The sequence below is a fragment of the Pavona decussata genome, unplaced genomic scaffold (genome assembly GCF_977016875.1).
Source record: "Pavona decussata unplaced genomic scaffold, jaPavDecu1.1 SCAFFOLD_438, whole genome shotgun sequence".
NCBI classification, from domain to species: Eukaryota; Metazoa; Cnidaria; class Anthozoa; order Scleractinia; family Agariciidae; genus Pavona; species Pavona decussata.
In genome coordinates, this window is record NW_028145793.1 from 80,632 (window position 1) to 102,232 (window position 21,601).

Here is a 21,601-nt window from a genome sequence, read left to right on the forward strand (position 1 = left end):
TAATAATAATAATAATAATAATAATAATAACATTTATTAATTATATTGTGCATTTTCTATAACATAATCAAATGCGCATTACAACAATGTCTAATAAAGGAATTTCTACAGCAAAACGAGTTATAAACTGTCCAATTCCATAACATTCTAAATATGAAAGGGCTAATACTTAGTCAATTCAATTCAATTCAATTTCATTGTTCTATTGTTCTATTTACCAATATTGGAGTTACATCATTAATTAAATTCATCAATCAATAACAGTAATCTCACTTTACCAATTAAAGACACACAGGACTGTAAAATAGGATTTGCTAGACGTAGTGTTCATTATAGAAGGCCCCTAAACTTCTGTTTTTCTTACTTGCATCTCCACTGATGATAAAATTGCAGTCTGCATCTGTGCACAAGGAAGTTACCGCTGACGCCTGTCTCCTGGTAACGGCCCGTACCTCTGACAACAGAGTTCCCTAAGACCAAAGCCATCAATTCCTTATTAGAGCGGTTTTCAATTGAGTGTCGAAGGTAATTTCGCGTTTGCTTTGACTTCCATTACTACGCTCTGTGATTGGTTAACAAAACTCGCGCCATTTTCTCAATCAATGGGAATCCAAACCAGAACCAATCGTGTTTTCGCCGCACGCGTTTTCCCGCGCTTGGCGCCAGTTTCATGTATTTGCTTCGAGTTCTGATTGGCTCGTTGTGTTGTTTACACCTGTTGCGATTGGCCAGAGTAATTACTTTGGTTTTGGTTTCACGACACTCAATTGAAAACCGCTCTAAGTGCATTATAAAATATTTATCAGCACGTGTTTGTTGCCCTCAGTGGAGGCCGCTGTATAAATTTCTCCTCATTCTCTTGCGACGGTATTGCGTTATTACCGTAAACAAAAAACATCGGCGCAAAAATATGCAGAAGGGCGCAGCCGTTTGAGTTATCATTTTCAGATTATTCCACCTTGCCAAATGAACATCCCTGATATTTAGACTTAAGCGCAGGGACAAATGAACTCACCGATAAATTCCAGAATCGAAGATACCCATCGTGGTGCGAGGAAACCAAAGCAGGTTCGCTGACTTGTAAAAACGCACTAACAATAGCTTCTTTATTGACTCCACTCTCTTCGCCCTCATTCAAATTCTCCTTATTATTCTCATCCTCGGATCCTTCTCTCGGTTCCTGCACCTCCGTTCCTCTAGTTTCGTCCTCTTCTTTGTCTTTTCTATCCTCTTCATTTTTCTCCTCGTTTGTTTCTGTTTTCCGTTCTCTTTCTTCATCATCGAGTACTTCATCTTGTCCCTCACTCTGATTGTCATTAGGTTTTGCCGTGTTGATACTCTCTTGATCTGGTTCGCGGCTCGGGGCCTCAATTTTTACCTCGTTACTGCGAGACGAAGAAAAGAGCAAAATAACAACTAGAATCGTCTTTCGGCCCCAATTCCCCAGACTGAAAATTACAATGATAGATTGACTTCTGTTTTCTAGGCCCTATTCACTTTAACTCGTTACCGTAGGAAAACCAACAACACAAAAATGATCGACATCACTGAATAAACCGAGCCTTTTACACTAATGAAAAGGAGGACTCAGCTTCGAAGCCAACGAACGCATTTCACGCCGGCGAGTACCGTACTCCTATTGGTTCTTTTACGTCCCCAAACTGGAGACAGGACCGTTATTTCTACGCGTTCATGCTACCCACGTGAAGGTCTCACCATCAGCAGATGTCAGAGCAAAGTCAGCATCTTTTCCTTTTAAGCTGCACCTTTTATTAAAGACCCCGAGAGTTGGCCAGTTGGAATAGACCCTTATCCAAAATGGCGGCCGAAAATTCAAATAAGTTAAAATTAAAAACTTATACCAGCACTAGAAAGAGCACTTTCACTGTAGTAACCCTGCAAAGTTTCAGCATATCAGGTTTAATGTCAGCTGAGAAAATGTAAGTTGAAAAATCAAAAATTTACAGTCGTTTGTATGACTGGGGGTATGATGAATACCCCAAGCCATACAAACGTCTGTAAATTTGTCAAATTTCATCTTACATTTCCTAAGCTGATATAACATCTAATATGCTGAAACTTTGCAAGGTTACTAAAGTAAAGGTGCTCTTTCAGCTGTTGGTATCAGTTTTTCATTCAGTTCAATTTTGACTCATTCAAATCTGTTGCCGTCATTTTGGAGAAGGGTCTATTCGACCCACGGCCTCCACCTCTGCAGACCCGACGGGGGTGGGGCGGGGGATCAAGTGAAACTAGAGCTTAGAACAGGTGCTGGACCTGCTGGACCGGTCTGCGGTAGTTTTTTCTTCTAACTTTTGTCCCAGTCTTGTCGCGAGACAAATTTCACGAAATATTGCCTGCTATAACACCGTGTTACAAAAATGTTACAACTAAAGCATGAAATTGTAAGAATCAATAAAGGGCGAAAGAGTTTGTATCCAATGTATAAATTCGTTTACCCTTTGCCATATATTATTGGTTTCCTAACTCGGTGAACAAGGTAGAGGCATCTGTAAACCAGCTGGTCATCTCTGTGATGGCGTCTATTGCTTGCACTCCTGGATTTTGGCGGCTCACACCTGAGGACAGCAATAGAAAAGATAACCGTTGTTTAAACAACACAGATACTTGACAATTATTCCACTCACGCTTGTTGGATATAAGGTGATAGATAGCAAACGAGGCGCGTAGCGCCGAGTTGGCTGTAATCATCTCATATCCAACAAGCGTGAGTGGAATAATTGTTTTATTAAAAACCATTACGAAATAAAACTAATTCTTGCTGATTTCGCTTTGCGGGAATAACCAGAAGACAATTTAATGGTCTATTTCTCGGGCATGGTATAATGGCTCATATACCATGGCCGCTAAGCCAATCAAATTACTGGTATTACATTATGCAATGATCCAGTTTTAATAAATACATATATACATGCTTTATTCAAAATGCAGATATGACACTATACCAATGAACAAATAAAGCATGAGAATTAAAAAAAAAGAAGGCATCTTGAAAAGGAAGTTAGGAGGTTAAACTCATGTAAGAACTGCCTAATTTGAGCTTGGATTTAAATAGCTGAAGGCTATCGGCTTCCACTATATCTCTTGGTAGATTATTCCATAGCTTAACTATCCTAATGAAAAATGAATGTCTTTAACTGTTTAGTCTAACAGGGTTTGACATAAAGTTTATACGAATGGTTAGCTCTTGTAGACTTGGTTAAATAAATAAGCTTCTTTCCGAGACGCCGCTAAATTCACTGGTTGTCTAAAGACCAGTTCAGACACCGAACTTTTCATAAGCCGAGCCTAATACCTTGAATTAAGTACATGAAAAGTTCGGCGTCTGAATCAGTTGAGAACGGCTGCTTCAATTTGGAACGGCTCAGCCGTTCTACCCGCCTAGCTCAGCAGGGAATTTCGGCTTTGATTCAGACGCCCAACTTTTCATGAACCGAACCTAATGCATAAATTATTATAACGTTTCAGATGCTGTCTCTCGTAGAGAGCATGTTTTGCTTCAAGTAAATTAAGTTCGGCTAATTAAGTTCGGCGTCGGAATCAAAAGGCGGGATTTTCGTGATTTGGGCCGACCTTAAGTTCGGCGTCTGAACTGGGTCTAAGTACATACAACAGCTTCAAAAACAGAACTGCAGCTTTTAAAGTGAAAAATTTACTAACATTAAGACAATCTTCTCCGTTTCCAGGTTCCACAAGATGATGGATCCACTTGTTGTGCCAGCAAAGAGCAACGGAGACACGTGCTCCAAGCACGTCACATCACAGTGAGATAGAACATGCTCCTGAAATGGAAACAGAAAGCCGTCCAGTTAACACCGTTACTTACAAGCGCGTTAATTTTGAAAGATAAGGTGAAAATAACAGCATTTCTGGAAAGTACAACTCAAGAGCTTTCATTTGAATGGTCATAAATTTTGATTTCGCCGACAGACCAGGGCTCAAAGTTAGCGACCAGCTGGTCGCATATGCGACTAGATTTTTTATTTTGCGCCTAAAAAATTATGTGGTCGCACTCATGCGCCTAAAAACGCCCAAGTTCAGTGCGCCTGAATCGGGGCCACTTTGATTCCATACCTGACAATTCTTGTGTACTCTGCCTGATTAACACGAAACAGAAGATTGAAATAATAAATTCAAATGTGGATGTAACACAATTAGGTTCCACATAAGAAAGTTACATCGTTTTTCTTACATCAGTGTGTGTTTTACTTGCTGTTTCCCCAAGTTAATTTCTTGTCCGTGTTTCATCCCACCCCAGACTTTACCCCAGACTCTTCTACGTTATGTTACCGCACCGCTGACACGTACGTACGAGTGAAGGCAACCTTCTGAAACATGTGCTTCTCGCGCAATTTAGTTCGCTTTGTCGATAATGTTTAAACAATCTGGCTTAAGAGACTTTTTTTCTTCAATGTAAGAACAAGTGTTACGTATTTCCTGTGAAACAATGAGTTAAGTCAATGCGCTGTCAACAATGTAATTTATTCTCGTTTTCAAAATGCTCATTTACAAAAAGAAAATTTGTTCTCAAACAGCCGGCCGCTGCCTTCCAACACATTTGACCAAACTCCAGCAGTTGTGAAGTGGTTAAACAGTGGACAGAAATCAAGGCGACCTAACCTTGACTACAGAAATTAGCCAAATGAATCACTTTCAGTCGGGTGATCCGTGTAATATTCAAAAAAATGTACCAGTATTATTGCTATCTCAAACGTACAGTAAGAGACTGAAAGAAACAAACACACGATTGAAATAAAAGATTACCGTGCTGATTAACAATCGGCAAGCGAAAATAAGAAAAAGAAATTAACAACGTGTTGGTGTCGTCATGACACCATTATCAACAATCACTAATAAAATGTCTGAAGCTTCTGATTTTTCTTTTTGGTGCTACCGGTATTTTAAGTTGTGCTCCTAAAAGTTTTAGCTGTGCGCCTAAAAATTTCGTCAGTGCGCCTAGAAATTTATATCTGGTTGCACAGGTGCTCCCAAAGCCAAAAATAAACTTTGAGCCCTGCAGACTCAAAAGTTATATATTGGAACCAACCTATTCAGCATAACAAAAAGAAGCCTGACCACAGAAAACTACCGCAATGAATGTTACCATTTTAGGGTTTTATCAACAGTCTCAATTGGTGCAGCACAATAAACAGCATCACAGGAACGTATTGTTCAATAGCTTTCATTTGAATGGTCACACTTTACGATTTCATCCAGTCTCAAAATTTGAAACGGTCTTGTATAGTAAAATAAACAACACCACAGGAAAGTACTGCTCAGTAGCTTTCATTTAAATGGTCACACCTTAGGATTCCATCTACAGACTCAAAAGTTAGAACCACCTTTTACAGCATAATAAACAGCACCACAGGAAAGTACTGTTCAGTAGCTGTCATGTGAATGGTCACACCTTAGGATTCCATCCACAGACTCAAAAGTTAGAACCACCTTGTACAGCATAATAAGCAGCACCACAGGAAAGTTCTGCTCAGTAGCTGTCATGTGAATAGTCACATTATAATTGTCACGCTTTAGGATTTCATTCAGACTCAAAAGTTAAAGCCTTATTACATGATTCGCTCAAAGTCTGACCCTGAAAGTAGTTCACTGCAAAACAGCCTGTATATTGGTACGTGGTGACCGTGGGGGGTTCGTACGCTTTACACCTCGATTAATCCCGCCTCTGACGATTTGCCCTCCGTAGATTTCACGACAGAGGATTAAAAAAAAAACTATTTATGCGGTCTAATTTTTCTAGCAGTTTCTTCCCACAGATACCGGAGCTCAAGACCGGTGCCATTCTGTTGGACTGGAAATCAACCATACTTTCCCTGTCACATGCCTCAAGATTTTCAAAAAAGGAAATACATGTCAGGCAATCTGTTAAGGAAAGCTAACTGTACCTCATTGCAAAAAAAAAAAAAAAAAAAAAAAAAAAAAAAAAAAACCAAACAAACAAAAAATAAAAACAAAACAAAACAAAACTGTACCTCATTGCTTGACGTGACTTCTTGGGATTCTCCGATAGTCGGAAGGGTAGCTCTTGAAACGAAAGGACCTTGATCATCTGGAATTATCATACAAAAACATTTCAGTTCACTAGATAGTAAACTAGATTTCGTTATAAAAGGCAGAGCACCAGGCCTTAAAAAGGATCAGAACAAATCGATTAGAGGGGTAATCGCTCACATGGTCCGCCATTTTGAATTTCTTGTCAATTGGAAGTTAGTGGGAGGAGCCTTCAGTCTGTATGCCCTTTCAAAGCGCGCCTTCGGGGCTTAAGGCAGTTTAATATTTATATAATAATATAATAATAAAAGTCTTTATTTCCTCACAAGATAAATAATACTTATCTCATGTCACAATATTTGAGTAAAAAGTACATACATCTAAGTTATTTACAATTAAAATACGCTCACATAGCTGAATCGTATTTAAAAATTAGGCGATTAACGTAAGAGTTCTTGAATCTATCTGTATTAACTTTCGGATACTGACTTGTTTGATTCCTTAAATTTTACGTCGATACTTTCTTCTTGGATAATAGTCACCTTAGAGGGAGTCGGTCTATGCCAGATACCTTACTAAATACTTTTCTAAATCCTTCATCCTCCCACCTCTCCTAGTTTTTAGATTGTTCCTCTGGCACTCAAACTGTATCCCCTATCCACTCCTCGCCTACTTTATTAATCTCAAATAGAAACGCTGTGCAACTGGAGCCGGTTGTTCAAAAGCCGATTAACGCTAATCAACGATTTAAAGTTAACCAAGGTTTTCAGCCCTCTCGTTAAACATGTTTTAAAAGGTAATCACCGTCAAGCTAATGGTACAGAAAAGTCTTGGCCAAAACGGAGGGACAAAATTCTTTTGGAAAAAGCTTAATTGATTTGTAATTAAACTTGAATCAAGGTTCCCGTCAACCCAGGGCCCAGTTGTTCAAAGGCCGATTAAGCTAATCCTGGGTTACCTTGAACTTTCAGTCGAGTTTAATTACTAATCAATAAAGACTCTTCAAAAAAAGATTTTTGTTCCTCAGTTTTAACTTAGACTTTTTTTTTACCACTAGCTTAAAATTAGCTTTTAAAAACATTTTTTAATGAGCGAGATGAAAACCTCGGTTAATTTTTAATAGCGGATTAGCATTAATCGGCTTTCGAACAACCGGGCCTAGCAGGATTAGCTAGCTTGATAGGGCTTTGAACAACTGAGTCCTGAATTGTATTATCATTAGTATTGGTATTTACCTTTATCACTCTTGAAGGACGGTACCGGTGGAATAAACAGATCTGATAAAACCTTCAGTTCAACAAGGGTGGCTACGTCAGCTGGGTCCTGTGGGACATTAAGAGAAACTGAAACATTTGCCGGAAATGAATACGGAACTGTAGCTGGGTCTGTGGGTCTCTGGGTCTGTGGCTGACTCTGGCTACAAAGTTCGTACTCTTTTGGGCTTTTAAAAATCCATGATTTTCCATGATCTTTTCAAGTTTTTCATGACAAAGCGTACACATTTTACAGTGTCAAAACGCGCAGTGCTTATTCCTATTGAGTGAAAACGTGTTTCTTGGTTCTTTTTGTTTTATTTTTGTTGTTGTTTTTTTAGTTGTTTATCTCCTTTTTTATTCCCTAAAAGAATACTTTCTTAGTGATTTTTCCATAACACCATTTTTAATGACTTTCCCTGACCCACAATTAAAATCCATGACTTTCTAGGCCTGGGAAACGAAATTACAACATTCCATGACTTTCCAGGTTTTTCATGACCGGTACGAACCCTACATGGGGTAGGAAGGCAATATTTAATTTTCCACCTGAGTTCAGGGCAAAATTCTTCATTTTGTGACACTGTTAAAAACAGTCATGGCACAGCGCTGCAGTCGCAATTTATTCCATTGCCAACCTTTTACTGTGACTTTACCGAGATTTGAAGTGCGTACAATTTTTAATACACCTTTAATTTAGCTTTGTCTCCTACAGCACCTAAATGCAACCTGACAAAACAGAACAAGACAAATTGCTAACCTCCATAATTCTAATCTTCCTGCCCCAGGAGGACACCAGTAGACATCTCTTGTTGTACATTGTGTGATAAGCCAATCCTGTAATGGTGTCCTCGCGTCTCTTCTTGGTGGTTTCATCTGGAAACGTTTTATACAACTGGCCACTACCGAAATCCCACACTTTTATAGAACCTGATTCAAGAACAAAATTGGTTTTAGTACAAGTAGCTGTGTTCTTTTGTTCATTTTTATCCGTCTTTTAGTTTGATTAGTACGTTAATTTCTTCCTTTTTTTACCCTCCTCCATTAGCAATAGCCCATTTTACAGTTGTGTGCTTAGTGACCAGGCCTTGGATTGTAAGCGAGGCTGGAGTTGACCTTGTTTTGATACAAACCTCATTGCTTTTCATATGTAGAACACGTTGTTCTTATGCTAACCAGTTTGCATTTACATATGAAAGGTAGTGAGGTTTGTATCAAAACAAGGTCAACCCCAGCCTCGCTTCTAATTCAAGGCCAGGTCACTAAGCACACAACTGTAAAATGGGCTATTGGCGCTATTTGCTGGTAGCAGTAATAATTTTAGGCAGAATTTACAAATAAAGTTGAAGTAGTGGACTCGCATGTGGCGAATGACGAGGTCAATACGGCAATGGGCCCTTTGCAGCTAACGGTCACACGGTACAGAATCCGCCATGATGGAGAGCAAGCTGCGAACTGGGACAACCAAAACAACGCGACTTCGTTCAGTCAAACTTGACCGCCTTAACCCTTTTTTTATTTCCACGCACAAAAAAATGGCTCCTCTTTCATCTACTTGAAAGGCCAACAGAGCCTGTTCACGAAAGACAATAAATGAAACTGAAATCGATCCTGTGTGTGATCACAGTTAGCACCGATCAAGAAAGTCCTGTGATACCAGATTGCTATAAAGTACTAACCGTTGTAAGCCCCTGTTGCAAGTCTGTAACCTGAGCTGTCAACTGTCAGTGCAGTGATCTCAGTAGATGGACCATGCGCACCGGACACCTGGTGCACAAACTGACCTGTCTCCATTTCCCAAACCTGTTACAATAAAAGCAATTTATGCATTTTGGTAACACTTGAAATCTTGGATCTTGGCATTTGCTGGTTACTGTGTCAACAGAAGGTAAAACTGTATATACACTCTTAGTTTTCAAATTAAAGGGAGGGGTTCACGGTTCTGCGCATGTCCATGAATCAAAATGCTTTTTTGCCTTTGCTCGCTATGACCCAAGCCTGTTTAATTTAATTCGTTGTTTATGAACCATTCGGAAGGGAATAGGTAACTCGGGTGGTAATTTTTTCATATGATTGCGTTCTTTTGCATGTAAATAACTGTAAACACATCAACCGTGGAATAAATTCTACGGGTCAAGGCTACATTCAATATCGACAATATGAGTACAATCCACTAGCATTTTCTGTGAATTTTGGTCATCAGTCATTTTGCTTGGACTAATTATAGAATGTGATTACTGAAGTACATGTGAGTGGGATTTTTAAGGTGATAAAGTTGATAAGAAAGAGAAAAAAGCATTCAGATTCATGCACATGCGCTGAAATGTGAACCCCTCCCTTTAAAGTAATAAAGAGCGATAAAAAAAAAAGCCGAAATTGACTGGAACAATGAACGAGAAACACTCAGAGCTAACAAAAAACCGAGACCAGTAAGTCATAAGTTTCACCACCAACATTGATCATTGCAAAACGACCAATTGCTATCATGGTTAATCATGAATGAAGTCAAGTATTTATTACACACTGTAAGTTAATTATTTTTTTAATCTTTTACTAACATGAAACGTTGGCGACAGTCGCCGTACCTTTAGTATTCCTTCAGTACAGCCACTAATTACCTGGTTCATCTGGGGATTGTATAACAGCTGGAAAATAAAAGTGTAAGTCATAAATAAACGCACATATAGAAGCCTTCAAAATCAGGTTTGATCTTTGTTATTACCTGGTATTCTAGAAATAAATTGTTTGCTCAAAATTTTCTATTTAAGATTCTCGAAAAATTAGGTTGACTCGGGACTTTCACTCTACACTTGACTGCTACTGTAATGCATTCTATGTCAATTCTGCTACTCTTGGGTATAAAGAGACTCCAAGAAGACAAAAAGACAGGCGGAATCTCACCTGACATATGGGTCTGTCATGTGTGTGTGGCACTTGAAGCGCGTCTTGAATGGCTCTAGTAAGTGGCCAGGTGTCAATCACACTACAACCTACAAAGGCAAAATGACAAAGCAATGTTTGATGTCGCTACCACCTTGTTAGCAAAACACCTCCATTGTTTTTTTGACGACTGGTAACATTGTTCTGTTGTTCGCTCTTTTGTCCTCTCGACCAACCATGTAAGACGTTGCAAACGGTGCAGGGGCTAGACCCCTTTAGGAATTTATAACAATAACAGTGTAGAATGATGTATTATTCAGTGAGTGACACGGGCAAACTCGGAAAAAAAATCTAAGTGCTCCTATCAGGAGTCGAACCTAAGACCTTCCGATTACTAGTTCGGATGCTCAACTACTGAGTTACAGGAGACTCGTGGGAGCGAAGGCCATTAAACTAGCTAGGTTTATTCCAATAATGCAGTTTTCAAATCGAGTGTTGAAGGCGCTAATTCGCTTTTACTCCAGTTCAATTTACTTCGCACTGTGATTCGTTTACAAACTCAAAAAAAACTCGCACCTTTCTCAACCAATTGGAAGTAAGAATTACAGCGGTTACCAATAACACGCGCCTACCGCCTTCAAAAGAGACGGATAACGTTATGTTTTGTTCAGCGGAAATTATTTCGAATTCTGAGAAGATTTCAAGGCAACGGAGCCACAAAATTGACAATTTTGCCCACTTAGAGAAGGTAAAACCTTGTTAAAACTGATTTCCGAGCCAGTTCAAATAGAGGATATCCTATTTTTGTCTGCACGTGATAATTTGCTAACTCGAACTCATTTTGCAAAACATAACGTCCGGTGAAATTTTTAAGTTTCCAAAGACGCCCTAATTCTTTTAATTTAAACTGGCTTCGCTTGGCATTGAAACCACGAGCCTGCGGCTCGTGGTTCCACTTGAGTTTTGAACATTTTATGACGTGATTTTATGGTCTATAAGAGTATGGAGCATAGCAAACTGCCGTCGATTTGTTGAATAAGGAGCGCTATGTCTTCATACCTGTTATCATTCGGTCATGCTTGGCGTCAAAGAGCATACAAGAAATCCGTTTTTCTCCCGGTCTGATTTCGTTGTCTGTGAAGACCTTAACAAGAAAACATCACAAAGTTACATAACATGTGACTTAGTTTCCTCTGGTACAACATGTATTTCATTTTAACAGTCATAAAATGAATATCACCATAAGGTAACAGTCAGATGTCTTGGTTTGCATTAGACCTTTATCACGATGATATTAAATAATATCGCCTGATTCTTAGCCGACGAGTACGTAGGCCAAGTAGGCTAAAATCAGGGGATATTCCGCAAGATTAAGCAGGATAATTGTTTTATTATTCAACAAATTGATAACAAAGCACTGTTTTATCGTAGAAAAGCTGGAGACGACCTTTATTTTGTCATTTTTCTCCCCGACACACGAAATAACGTATATCGCAGGATATCTGTTGACTAAGGACGACGAATATTCAGCGCACCATGGCCATATTTCGGCAGTGTTACAATCTGCTGAAAAATAAGGTCTATTATTTCTCTTTGTGAGAGCGAATAATTGTCAACTACAGAACAACGTACTTGTAGGCAAGTCAGGGTCTGGATGTCCCATACTCTGAAAACCTGGAAAAAGTCAGGAAATGTAATTATTAAGGCAACCGTATATGTAATTCATAAGCAGTGAATTATTGACGGAAAACTCCACTCTTACAGAAAAATTGACGTGAAAACGATGGAAACAATGTCCAACTTTACATGTTTGGTTTAATAAGAGGAAAGAACGTTTTAGTAAACGAAAATTAGAATAACAATCGTCAATATTTTATTGTAAATTTTCCCGGTCGCAGCCATTTTAAAATTTATAGCGTCATAACGCTTTACCGCTTTCATAAGGAAGCGCGAATTTCTTTTCCGTGAAATATTTGGGCTACATACGACGTCACGAAATCCAAAATGGTGGCGCGCGGGAAAATTGAGAGCGAAGCAGGCAATTATAAATCCGTTTGCACATGGACAGGTTTCTGTTAATTCCGTGGAAACAAGTTTAAAGGTTCAGAAACTAACAGATGGAAAATTTACTCTGTTTCTGTGGAAAAAAAAAACACGTTTTTCCACGTTAACAAACCAAAACGTGCGTTCTCTTCCTACACGTAAATGTTGTTTAATTAAATTTCTAGATGAGCATGTGACACTTAAAGAACTTTTGCTGCGTATTTATGTTAATTCTATTGGAACGCGTTAAAAAGTTCAGAAAATTAATAGCATATGGAAAATTTAACGTGTTTCTGTAGAGTAAACAAAACACGTTTTTCAAGTTTAACAAATCAAAACGCGTGTGCGTTTCACACACACGTTCGCATACATACATGTACATCCTTTCTGCTGGCATATTTTTACCTCTTGCACATCGAGCGTTGAAAATGAAAAACTTGTATTAGTGTATCTCTTTATTCTATACGAACACGTTGTAATGTTCAAAAAGTAACATACTGGAAATTTACTGTATTTCTGTGGACTAAAACAAACACGTTTTTCGAAGACAATTTTTCAATCAAAACGTGTGTGAGTTTCCTACATTGTAAATGCTATTTTCGAAATATTTTCAGCTCTTGCAGATGGACAGGTGAAATCTAAGAAAAACGTGAATCCGTGGATGCTAAATTTTTAAAACACACAATATGACAATTATGTTTCTTTTCAAATGTGTATGCTGGAAGCCTTAACGTGAGTGACTGAGTGAACGTTACCATAAAATATAACCAGTACATTGTTCTCTGCAAACAGATGGCTGCGTTTCTCACCCGTGCTGTTGACAAACTTATGAGTTGCTGATCCTTTTCATTGACTGCAACGTCAACGATTGTGAACAGATGACCAAGCAGCTTTCCTGTAAATGGACATGACCTCAAGTTTAAAGAAGGAAGGCAATTGATACCTTAAGAGCATTATTTTGAAAATAAGCATGACATGACATTTTTATGAGTTCTAATTTTTGCGATCATTTTCACAAGTTGTTAAGTCATACATGAAAGTTCGATTCCTGTTGGCAGAACTCGGATTTCCTTTTTCAAAGTATACCAGTATCACTGACTGAAAAAGTCATCTATCATATATTCACCAGGGCCCGGTTGTTCGAAAGCCGATTAACGCTAATCCACGATAACAGTTAACCGAGGTTTTCATCTCGTTCATTAAAGATGATTTTAAAGGCTCACTTTGAGCTAAAGGTAAAGGAAAATGATAGGCAAAACAAAGGGACAAAAATCTTTTGGACGAATCCTTACGGATTAGTAAATATACTCGAATCAAAGTTCACGTTAATCCAGGATTAGCTTAATCGGGCTTTGAACAACTGGGCCCACGCTTAAAATATAACATCTCTATTCTTCCTAAAATACGTTTCTATGAAAAAAATACTTTCTCTTAATTTTTTTCCGTTTGTTTTTGTTTTCCTTTTTTTTTTTTTTTTTGCTGCAAAAATTAAACACTGCATGTTTATAAACACCTGTCGGCCTTGTGAAAATCAGGGGATGCCAGACCCTAATCACCTTGTCTGCTCCTGGTAATATCAAAAAAATTTATGAAAGAATTAGCAATAGTATGTTTATATGAACCATGTCAGGCCCTTGATCAGGGGTTTCATTAAGTTTTGAAGTAGCGGGGGGGGGGGGGGGGGGCACCTATAGGAGAGTAGCTGGGCAGAAAATTACACTTGAAGTGAATTTCCTTATCTTCAGTTTGAAAGTAGGTAGGTGCTGACTCTTGTGTATCCTGATACTGGTATCCGGGTCCCACCTTCTAATGAGAACCCTGCCTTGATGATGAAAGTCTAACCTGGAGATGCAGTTCACCTGGTACTACTTTCAGATATGGACTTAGGGAGAGTACTATTTAGAGATGACTGAGTTAACCGTTTTAATAAGCTCTTTCATCGACATACATTTTCTCCTCCTTCTCCTCCATATTTTTCTTTTGGTACAAGTTGGGAGAATCAATTTAAAAATCAAGACAATTGATTACGTTTATTCTCACAACCTAAATTCTTGATCCTGCAGTGAGATTGTGAGGAGCAATGAGATTCTGGTCACTGTTTGGGCTTAAGGATTAAAATTCATTGACAACAACCTTAGTCGATGTGCGTTTCAAATCTTGGGTAAATTATCTTGCAGGCAACAGAACTGTGATCCTACAGTTTTATTTGAATTTTGAAGTACACCAAGTGGCATGAGAAATGGGCGGATTTTCCATCAACAGTAAAAGCTACACTTCATGTAGAGTACATTGTGCAGTTGCAGAAAAAATCCCATAGCCACTCCACGGAAGGTCATCGGAAATTCCTAGGGGCAGGGGGGGTCTTAAAAGTCAGACTTTTAGAAGCAAAGTATGAAGCTAAACTAGAATTTCCTGGGGGGAGCAGGGCTGCAAAACAAAAGACCTTCCGTGGGGGGAAGTATGGATATTTTCTGGAACTGCACATTGTACACTGTATATATATAAAAGATGTATTTACCAGCAGTGATAATGACGTTTGCTTTAGTACAGTAATCAAAGCAGTTGACCCCCTTAGGAACGCCAAGCTCTCTAACAGGGCTGAAAACCAAAAGAGAATAAAATTGTACAGTCTGGTTAGTATTTAAGAAACATTTTAAGTGACCAGCCATTATTAAGCAGGGGGACACGGGAGATGGCCCCTAAGTGTAAAAAAAAAAAAAAAAGAATTGCCAAGAAATCATGGCCCTCCCTCTGTTTATAATGGAAAAGCTCCTCCCCCTCCCCCCCAAAAAATTGAGAACCTCCCCCCCACACACACATGAACAAAAAATCTTTTAAACTGTAGAACATGGACTATACTGTTACTAGCTAATTGAAAGAATCAGGATGGCCATTATGTGGCCGCACGCCATATCTTACTTATAATTATTGAAAATGTAGCTCTCCCTTGGTCTACACCTCTCAGGACAAGTTTGCGATCGTTGAAATAAAATCGCACTAGAAAACAAACTGAACAAAATAAAGCCAAAGAACAAACAAACGACAATCACAAATATACTATTATGCCATGCAGCCATATGGATTGTGGATGGCAGGAAGATCCAAACCCAGCATTCAATCTAGGCCGCATTTTTGCGTCACTGACGCAGAATATTCTAGTCTGACGCAAAATAAAATATCGCGGAGTCATATTGACACAAAAAAAGTTACCTCATATATAAGTACTTCCAAAGCAGCAGGCAATGATAAAAGTTAATTTAACAAAAAATAGGTGTGCTTACTAGCCTGAAATGAGCACACTGGCATTTCAGACTACATGCTTACGATTGGTTTTTGTGTCAGGCGCTCAACACAGAATTCTGAGAGAGACTGGAGCATACATTTTGGAGTTCTGCATACGTTGCTTTGTGACAATTGCCGATCAATTCACTCTTTGTTTGTTGACTTTGTTCTTTTGTTCTTTTCATTATGAAACGACAACAAAAGCTAAGTTCATTTTTTGTGCAAAAGAGAATGGCAGTTGAACCTGAAAAGCATAAAGATGGGATGGATACATGTATGTAAGTGTTCAAGCTGGAGAAGTCTGTTTGATAAGTCAGTTGTTCAATGTTTCAGTATCATAGTTTGACCCACATAATTTTTGAACTGACCCAATTTAAAATGCCATGTGGGACATATGACCCACTTTGACTTATTTCTAGATTGAACACTACAATAATCCATTCTGTTTTGAGAACAAAGAAGGACATGCATGTGAAGATCGCCCCTGGCCTAAACATGGGCTCTTTTTGTCGGCTTTTGTGCTAATTAAAATAATAATCATAATCATAATCATAATAATAATGAAAAATTAAGTTACAAAAATTAACCATTTCTAGTTAAAAGCATGGGAGACTAAAGATGGACAAGGTGCTTACTCAACAGCTATCCCAATTGAAAAAAAAAGTGTACATTGTGAAGTTCCAGAAATAATCCACACCTCCCCTCCCCCCTCCCCACCCAAAAGGTCATAGGAGATTCCAAGGGGAGGGGTACTCAAAACCCAGAGTTTTTTAAGGAAAGTATGAAGGAAAATTGGTATTTCTATTTCCATGAGAGGGGTACGGATATTTCCTGGAACAACACATTGTTCAGTCACACAAGTTACCTGTTATCCAGTACTCTTTCAATGCTGCCCAAGATAAATGAACAAGTGCTACTTGGTGAACAGGAACCAAACATCTCAAGTTGAGGAAAATACTTAATCTAAAATTGCAGAATGAAAATAAAATTAAATTACTTTTTCAAAAATATTTCTTAAACATTGTACAATGTTAATTTAGAACATAGCAAGAAATACATGTTACTTAAATTTATACTCTAATTCTTTAATAATTCAAAAGACAAAGACAAAAAAAATAAAGAAAATCATGCACTGTGAAGTGTTTGGATATCTGATGAAAAACTCCTCGTTTTAATGCAATTAGCTTAATTCCTCCTTCAAATCAGTTTGTTTGAGAAGTTATATCAAACACTCGTCACAGTGTTTCATCACAATATCAAAATCCTTGAAGTTTGTCAAAAATACTCCGCTATTTGTCATATTTTCAACTCTCTTCTCTGTGTTTGATATATCCGTGATCTATATCATAATAAAAAGATGCCATACCTTGATTACCCAATCATCGTGAAATTTTCTTCTTTGTATTGGACTAATAAGAAGGCAAATGAAAAGACAACACAAAATAATTATTAGCCCAGTGCTTTCAGAAGTAAAGAATAGCATTAAATACATGTATTGCAACCATGGTAATTATTCTAAGGTATTGCCAAATACCAACTCATGAACCCATTATGAAGGATTTGAGTGGATCATTTGAGCAAAATCTAGAGCAATGCCTGGAGGAAATGTGTAGAATTTAAAGGATCAGTAAATGTTCCATTTTTATTAATTACACATGACAGATGTTTCAGGGAATTTAGGACAGTAGTGAGGTGGGTGTTTACTTTCCACCAGTGACTGGCGCAGTTTTAAACTGTTCTAAAGGTTTATTCCAGGTTTAGTTCTTGATAGGTTTAGTTTGATAATGAAGTACAGCTGCTGCAATTGTAACTGTAAAATGTTACACAAAAATGTACTATTTGGTTTCCAACGCCATGGCAACAAGTGCGTTCCTTGCCCCTTAAAATCTGGATCTGGGGTCTTAAGATTATCAATATTATCAAAATCAAAATGAAAATGTCAAAGAGTTAACCCTCATTAAATTTACATGTAAACAGCACTACGGCCCTAATAACGTTGACAATCTAACATAAGATTAATGCTGAGAAGTGTTTTATCATAGTTAATACTAATGTTCTCAGTAGTGCTGTACAGGGTGTATGGCATCATGTCATACTTACTAGCTTAGCTTGCTTGGTTCAATAGTTACAATCTGGGAATCTGCTTTTCCAGTTGAGTTCTTCATGTGAAGATCTTTTGAGGATACTGTCATCATATTAACATAACCTGCCGAACAAGAAATACGTGGACATGGTAAGGTAAAGTTGCACTTCAAGAGCCTCTTGGTGGCCAACATGGCCAGAGCTTAAGCCGATTGTTGTATCATACTTCCCCATGGGTGGAATACTTGTCCATCACAGGGTTAGTCTGTTAACAGTGACTCACCCCTGTACCCATACAGAGAGAGAATATGGAGCAAAGATCCTTGTCTTAAGGACAGCGCCTAGTTTATGACTATGCGGGAAAAGCAGATCTTAGCAAGGGCTATTGAAATCCAAAAAGAAAATTGGGCACAACCATGCATTTTTTAGAGATAAATAAGCAACAGTTATTCTTAAAAGCAGTAAAATACAAAGCAATGTATGGCATTTTTTCAATATTGAAGCTTTATTATCTCTGAAAAATATGTGGTTACACTGGGCAATTTTCTTTTTCCATACCAAGAGCACTGTCTTGCTAATTTTTGCTTTCTCTGCATAGTTTTAAACTGCACAAAAATATCCCTGTATTAGTAGGCACCACCCATAGGAAACCTTAGTATCTCGTGCAAGATGCGCAGAACGTTTGAACAGTAACAAAAGTAGGCACCATCCTTAAAAGAGACAACACAGTAATGCAGAGACCAACCTTGCCTTAACCTACCAACCCTCCGATCCTCTAACTATCCAATAGAAAGTCAAAAACACTATTCAGTACTACATCATCATCATCATCATCATCATCAATCTTTATTTACCCTCGGATTGTAGAGTAGCTTAATGCAGCTAATGTCTCCGAGCATTTTCCCACCCAACCATGATAATATACGCACAAAGACCAGACCACAACACCGGGAACTACGTCCCCTACTCTTTGCGAACAGTGAGTGGGTTCTTTAACGTCCCACAGAGTTATTTACAAACAAGGATTGTGAGACGGGGCCTACCTCCACAAATACATGTACATGTACAAATGAGAAATTTCTAACAGAAGGTTAAATGCTGCAGTTGCAATCTCATAATCCAGAATCAACAGCATGTAGTTGAAATATACAGTTTTATTAATTTGTTTACAATCATGATGATGATGACAATGGTGACAATGATGATCATACGTGTACAATTAACATAATTACTGTTTATAATCTTGAAAAACAACGATGATGATGATGATGATGATGATGATATATTATACCTGGCAACTTTTTCTGAGTCAAATGTGTGAGATTTTTGTCTCGTCATGACTGGGATTTCGGAAAACGTCTGAACCACTTCCAAAGATTTCCGACTATTTTCCAAAGACTTCCCAGTGTTGCTGAAAATGTCTGAAGATATTCCGACGACCTTTCAGCACTTACGATTCAAATGGATTGTAGACATTTGAAAGCTTTTGCAATAAATATTATTGTTATAAAGAGCAAAGAAATTATAATACATGTACATTTAACAAATCTGAAATGATAAGAAGTTTTTTAGAACTCGTCCGGATTTGTCCTCAATGCATGAGATCAATGTCTTTAGTCCGCAGGCATGCAAGTCGCACACGTTTCCAAAAAATATCCATACCATACCACGGACGGCTTTTAGGATTTCCGAAGGGGAGGGGGGGTTCACAATTATGGAATTCTGAGGGCATGGGGGGGGGGGGGGTGTATTTACGATTGGATATCCGAAGGCACTGGTGAATTCCACAGGTGGGATTTCTGGAGTAGAAAGTGTAAAGTGAGTTCCTTGAAAAAGCTATTGTAGTGGCCTTTTGTAGTTCGTAAATAAAATTATCCACGAACGTATAACCGCAGAAGCAGAAGACAAACATCAATAGATCATGATACATTTCATGTACACTACATAAGACATATGGGTTGAGAACACTTTTCGTGCACACTACATGACGTATAAAAGGACGCAACAAGACTCGACGGTATATTTGACCGCTGAAAGATTTTAACTGTCTGAATTTGAGCTATTCTGCTTTGTAAACGTCAAGACCAAATTCGACTTAAAAAGAAGTTTTCACAGCCTGGCCACTAGCGGTAGGTTTTTCTTGTCGCTGAAGAGTTAAAAGCTTGTCGCCTAGCGCCGCTAGATCACAGCCCTGAGGAGGCATAAATTCATGTTCCTTTGTTCATATAGGTGTTGCTAAAGTCGAAAATGTACTTCCCAGAAAAACCGGAAATTCTGAAGGGGAGGGGGGCTTCACAATTATGGAATTCTGAGGGCATGGGGGGGTAACGCATTTTGGAATTTTCGAAGGCAAGGGGGGGTTAAAACATGGAAGTCGTCCCTTGTTGGGTATGGATATTTTCTGGAATTGCGCAATGCATGAGAGTTGGCAGGTACAATATGTGTTTCGCCCCTACTTTGCAACAAAGGATCTTAAAATCCAGAGTGAGGGTCATCAAACTTACCTTGGTCATCTCCAAACAGTATTGTGTCTTCATTCAGGGAGTCAGTCTTCCAAGGAATGTAACTCATGCACTGAGGTGAATTTTCCATTGGCTTGATCTGGTAAATGGTCTTTAACAAAACAAATAGAAATGGATGAATCAAACTGATTGTAACAAACTATATGGATTTCTACAAGATGCCAGGATTGTACCTTGATCACAGGCAATTTGACAATATTAAACACTGATTACAGAAGTAGAGGGTACAGTGTATGCAAAGCAAGTTTAATTTCATCACTACAGGTTATCTCAAACATCTGAGGGACATTTTGACCTTAAAATCGTGACTGCTTGTCTTCACAAAACTGATCAAAACTAATCAAAGTGTGAAACAGTCTGCACATTAAGTGACCAGCTCCCAGTTGGTTTGATAGCTCAATATTATTGGTAGAGCACAGCAGTAGTAGATCACAGAATTCATGTTTCAAACCCCATTCAACATTGAATTTTTTCAAGTTTAATTCTTTTTGCAATGGTTTAATAAGTTGAACTGATTTCATAACTGGGTTGTTATCTCATAGAAGAGCAGAATTCTATCCCAGTGCTGACCACAAGGCATACACTGTAAACAAAAGCTTTTAGAGAGCAGAATTGTCAGGCAGAATCCAACACGAGGCATAATAACCTTTTTAATAACCAAAGAATTAAAGAGAGCAGACCTATGCAAAAACTAACCACATGCAAGGCATTAACTGAAACAAAAGCATTTAGAAAGCAGAATTCTTTACCAAACCTGATGAGCAGGCATACTAAAAAGAAACGTGTTAACGAGAGCAGAATTGGACTGTCTCCAGAAACCAATGATCCGCGAAATATAGAAGATAATTTGCACAACTGCTTGGTACCAAAATTTCAATGACAAATCCTAGAGTCTCTGTGATTGGATTTACATTAAATGATAGCCACCAACATTAGTGAGCACGACTTATGTGTATGGCTTGACTGTTGCAAACTACAGGTATAGTCAAAGACTAAAATAATATACTGTCTTTATGACTTGAAACTTTACAAAAGGTTGGCCACAAAGTTGATAGAAAAACTTTTTAGACAAAAAATTTTAGACAAAAGAACAATCACTTTGTGAAATGGAAAAGTTTACTCAAGAAAGATGATTGAATCTGAAACTTCATTGAATAGAATAGTGAATAAAAGGTCAGTATAGTGTTATACTGACTATATACTGGTTGTATTCTCAGGGTTCTGAAAACTGACCACTCAAAATAGGGTGGTTATTTAAAAGGAGAGTACTTTCAATAGAGAAAGATATTGCAAGATAGTTTGTAAAGAAACATCCGTGGGGGACTGAAAACAAATTGTTTATCAGCCAAGCTGATAAGATAGTACATGTAACTTGGCCACCAGAGATGCAGTGGAGGGAGGAGGGGGGTACGCTCCTATACAAGCTATATCAGTACTGTTTTTACTGAAACAGGTACATATACATTGCAACATGTATCCATTCCAGATCTAGAGACCATGTCTGAAAAT

General features: G+C 38.2%; 1 protein-coding gene across 1 annotated transcript in view; it reads right to left on the reverse strand.

The window, feature by feature from the left end:
- The window catches only part of LOC146450598 (WD repeat-containing protein 64-like), a 46,450-nt gene that overhangs the window by 10,301 nt on the left and 14,548 nt on the right, over window positions 1-21,601 (reverse strand). The window contains exons 8-26 of the mRNA XM_085100191.1: window positions 20,075-20,183; window positions 17,589-17,694; window positions 16,855-16,897; window positions 16,354-16,451; window positions 14,725-14,804; window positions 13,720-13,773; window positions 13,016-13,101; window positions 11,796-11,837; window positions 11,223-11,307; window positions 10,185-10,273; window positions 9,869-9,928; window positions 8,963-9,086; window positions 8,044-8,213; window positions 7,266-7,353; window positions 6,012-6,088; window positions 3,682-3,803; window positions 2,460-2,579; window positions 1,016-1,385; window positions 365-470 (exon numbers count right to left, since the gene is read on the reverse strand). Of these exons, the coding sequence (XP_084956317.1) occupies window positions 365-470; window positions 1,016-1,385; window positions 2,460-2,579; window positions 3,682-3,803; window positions 6,012-6,088; window positions 7,266-7,353; window positions 8,044-8,213; window positions 8,963-9,086; window positions 9,869-9,928; window positions 10,185-10,273; window positions 11,223-11,307; window positions 11,796-11,837; window positions 13,016-13,101; window positions 13,720-13,773; window positions 14,725-14,804; window positions 16,354-16,451; window positions 16,855-16,897; window positions 17,589-17,694; window positions 20,075-20,183 (2,029 nt within the window). The remainder of the gene's footprint in view (window positions 1-364; window positions 471-1,015; window positions 1,386-2,459; window positions 2,580-3,681; window positions 3,804-6,011; window positions 6,089-7,265; window positions 7,354-8,043; window positions 8,214-8,962; window positions 9,087-9,868; window positions 9,929-10,184; window positions 10,274-11,222; window positions 11,308-11,795; window positions 11,838-13,015; window positions 13,102-13,719; window positions 13,774-14,724; window positions 14,805-16,353; window positions 16,452-16,854; window positions 16,898-17,588; window positions 17,695-20,074; window positions 20,184-21,601) is intronic.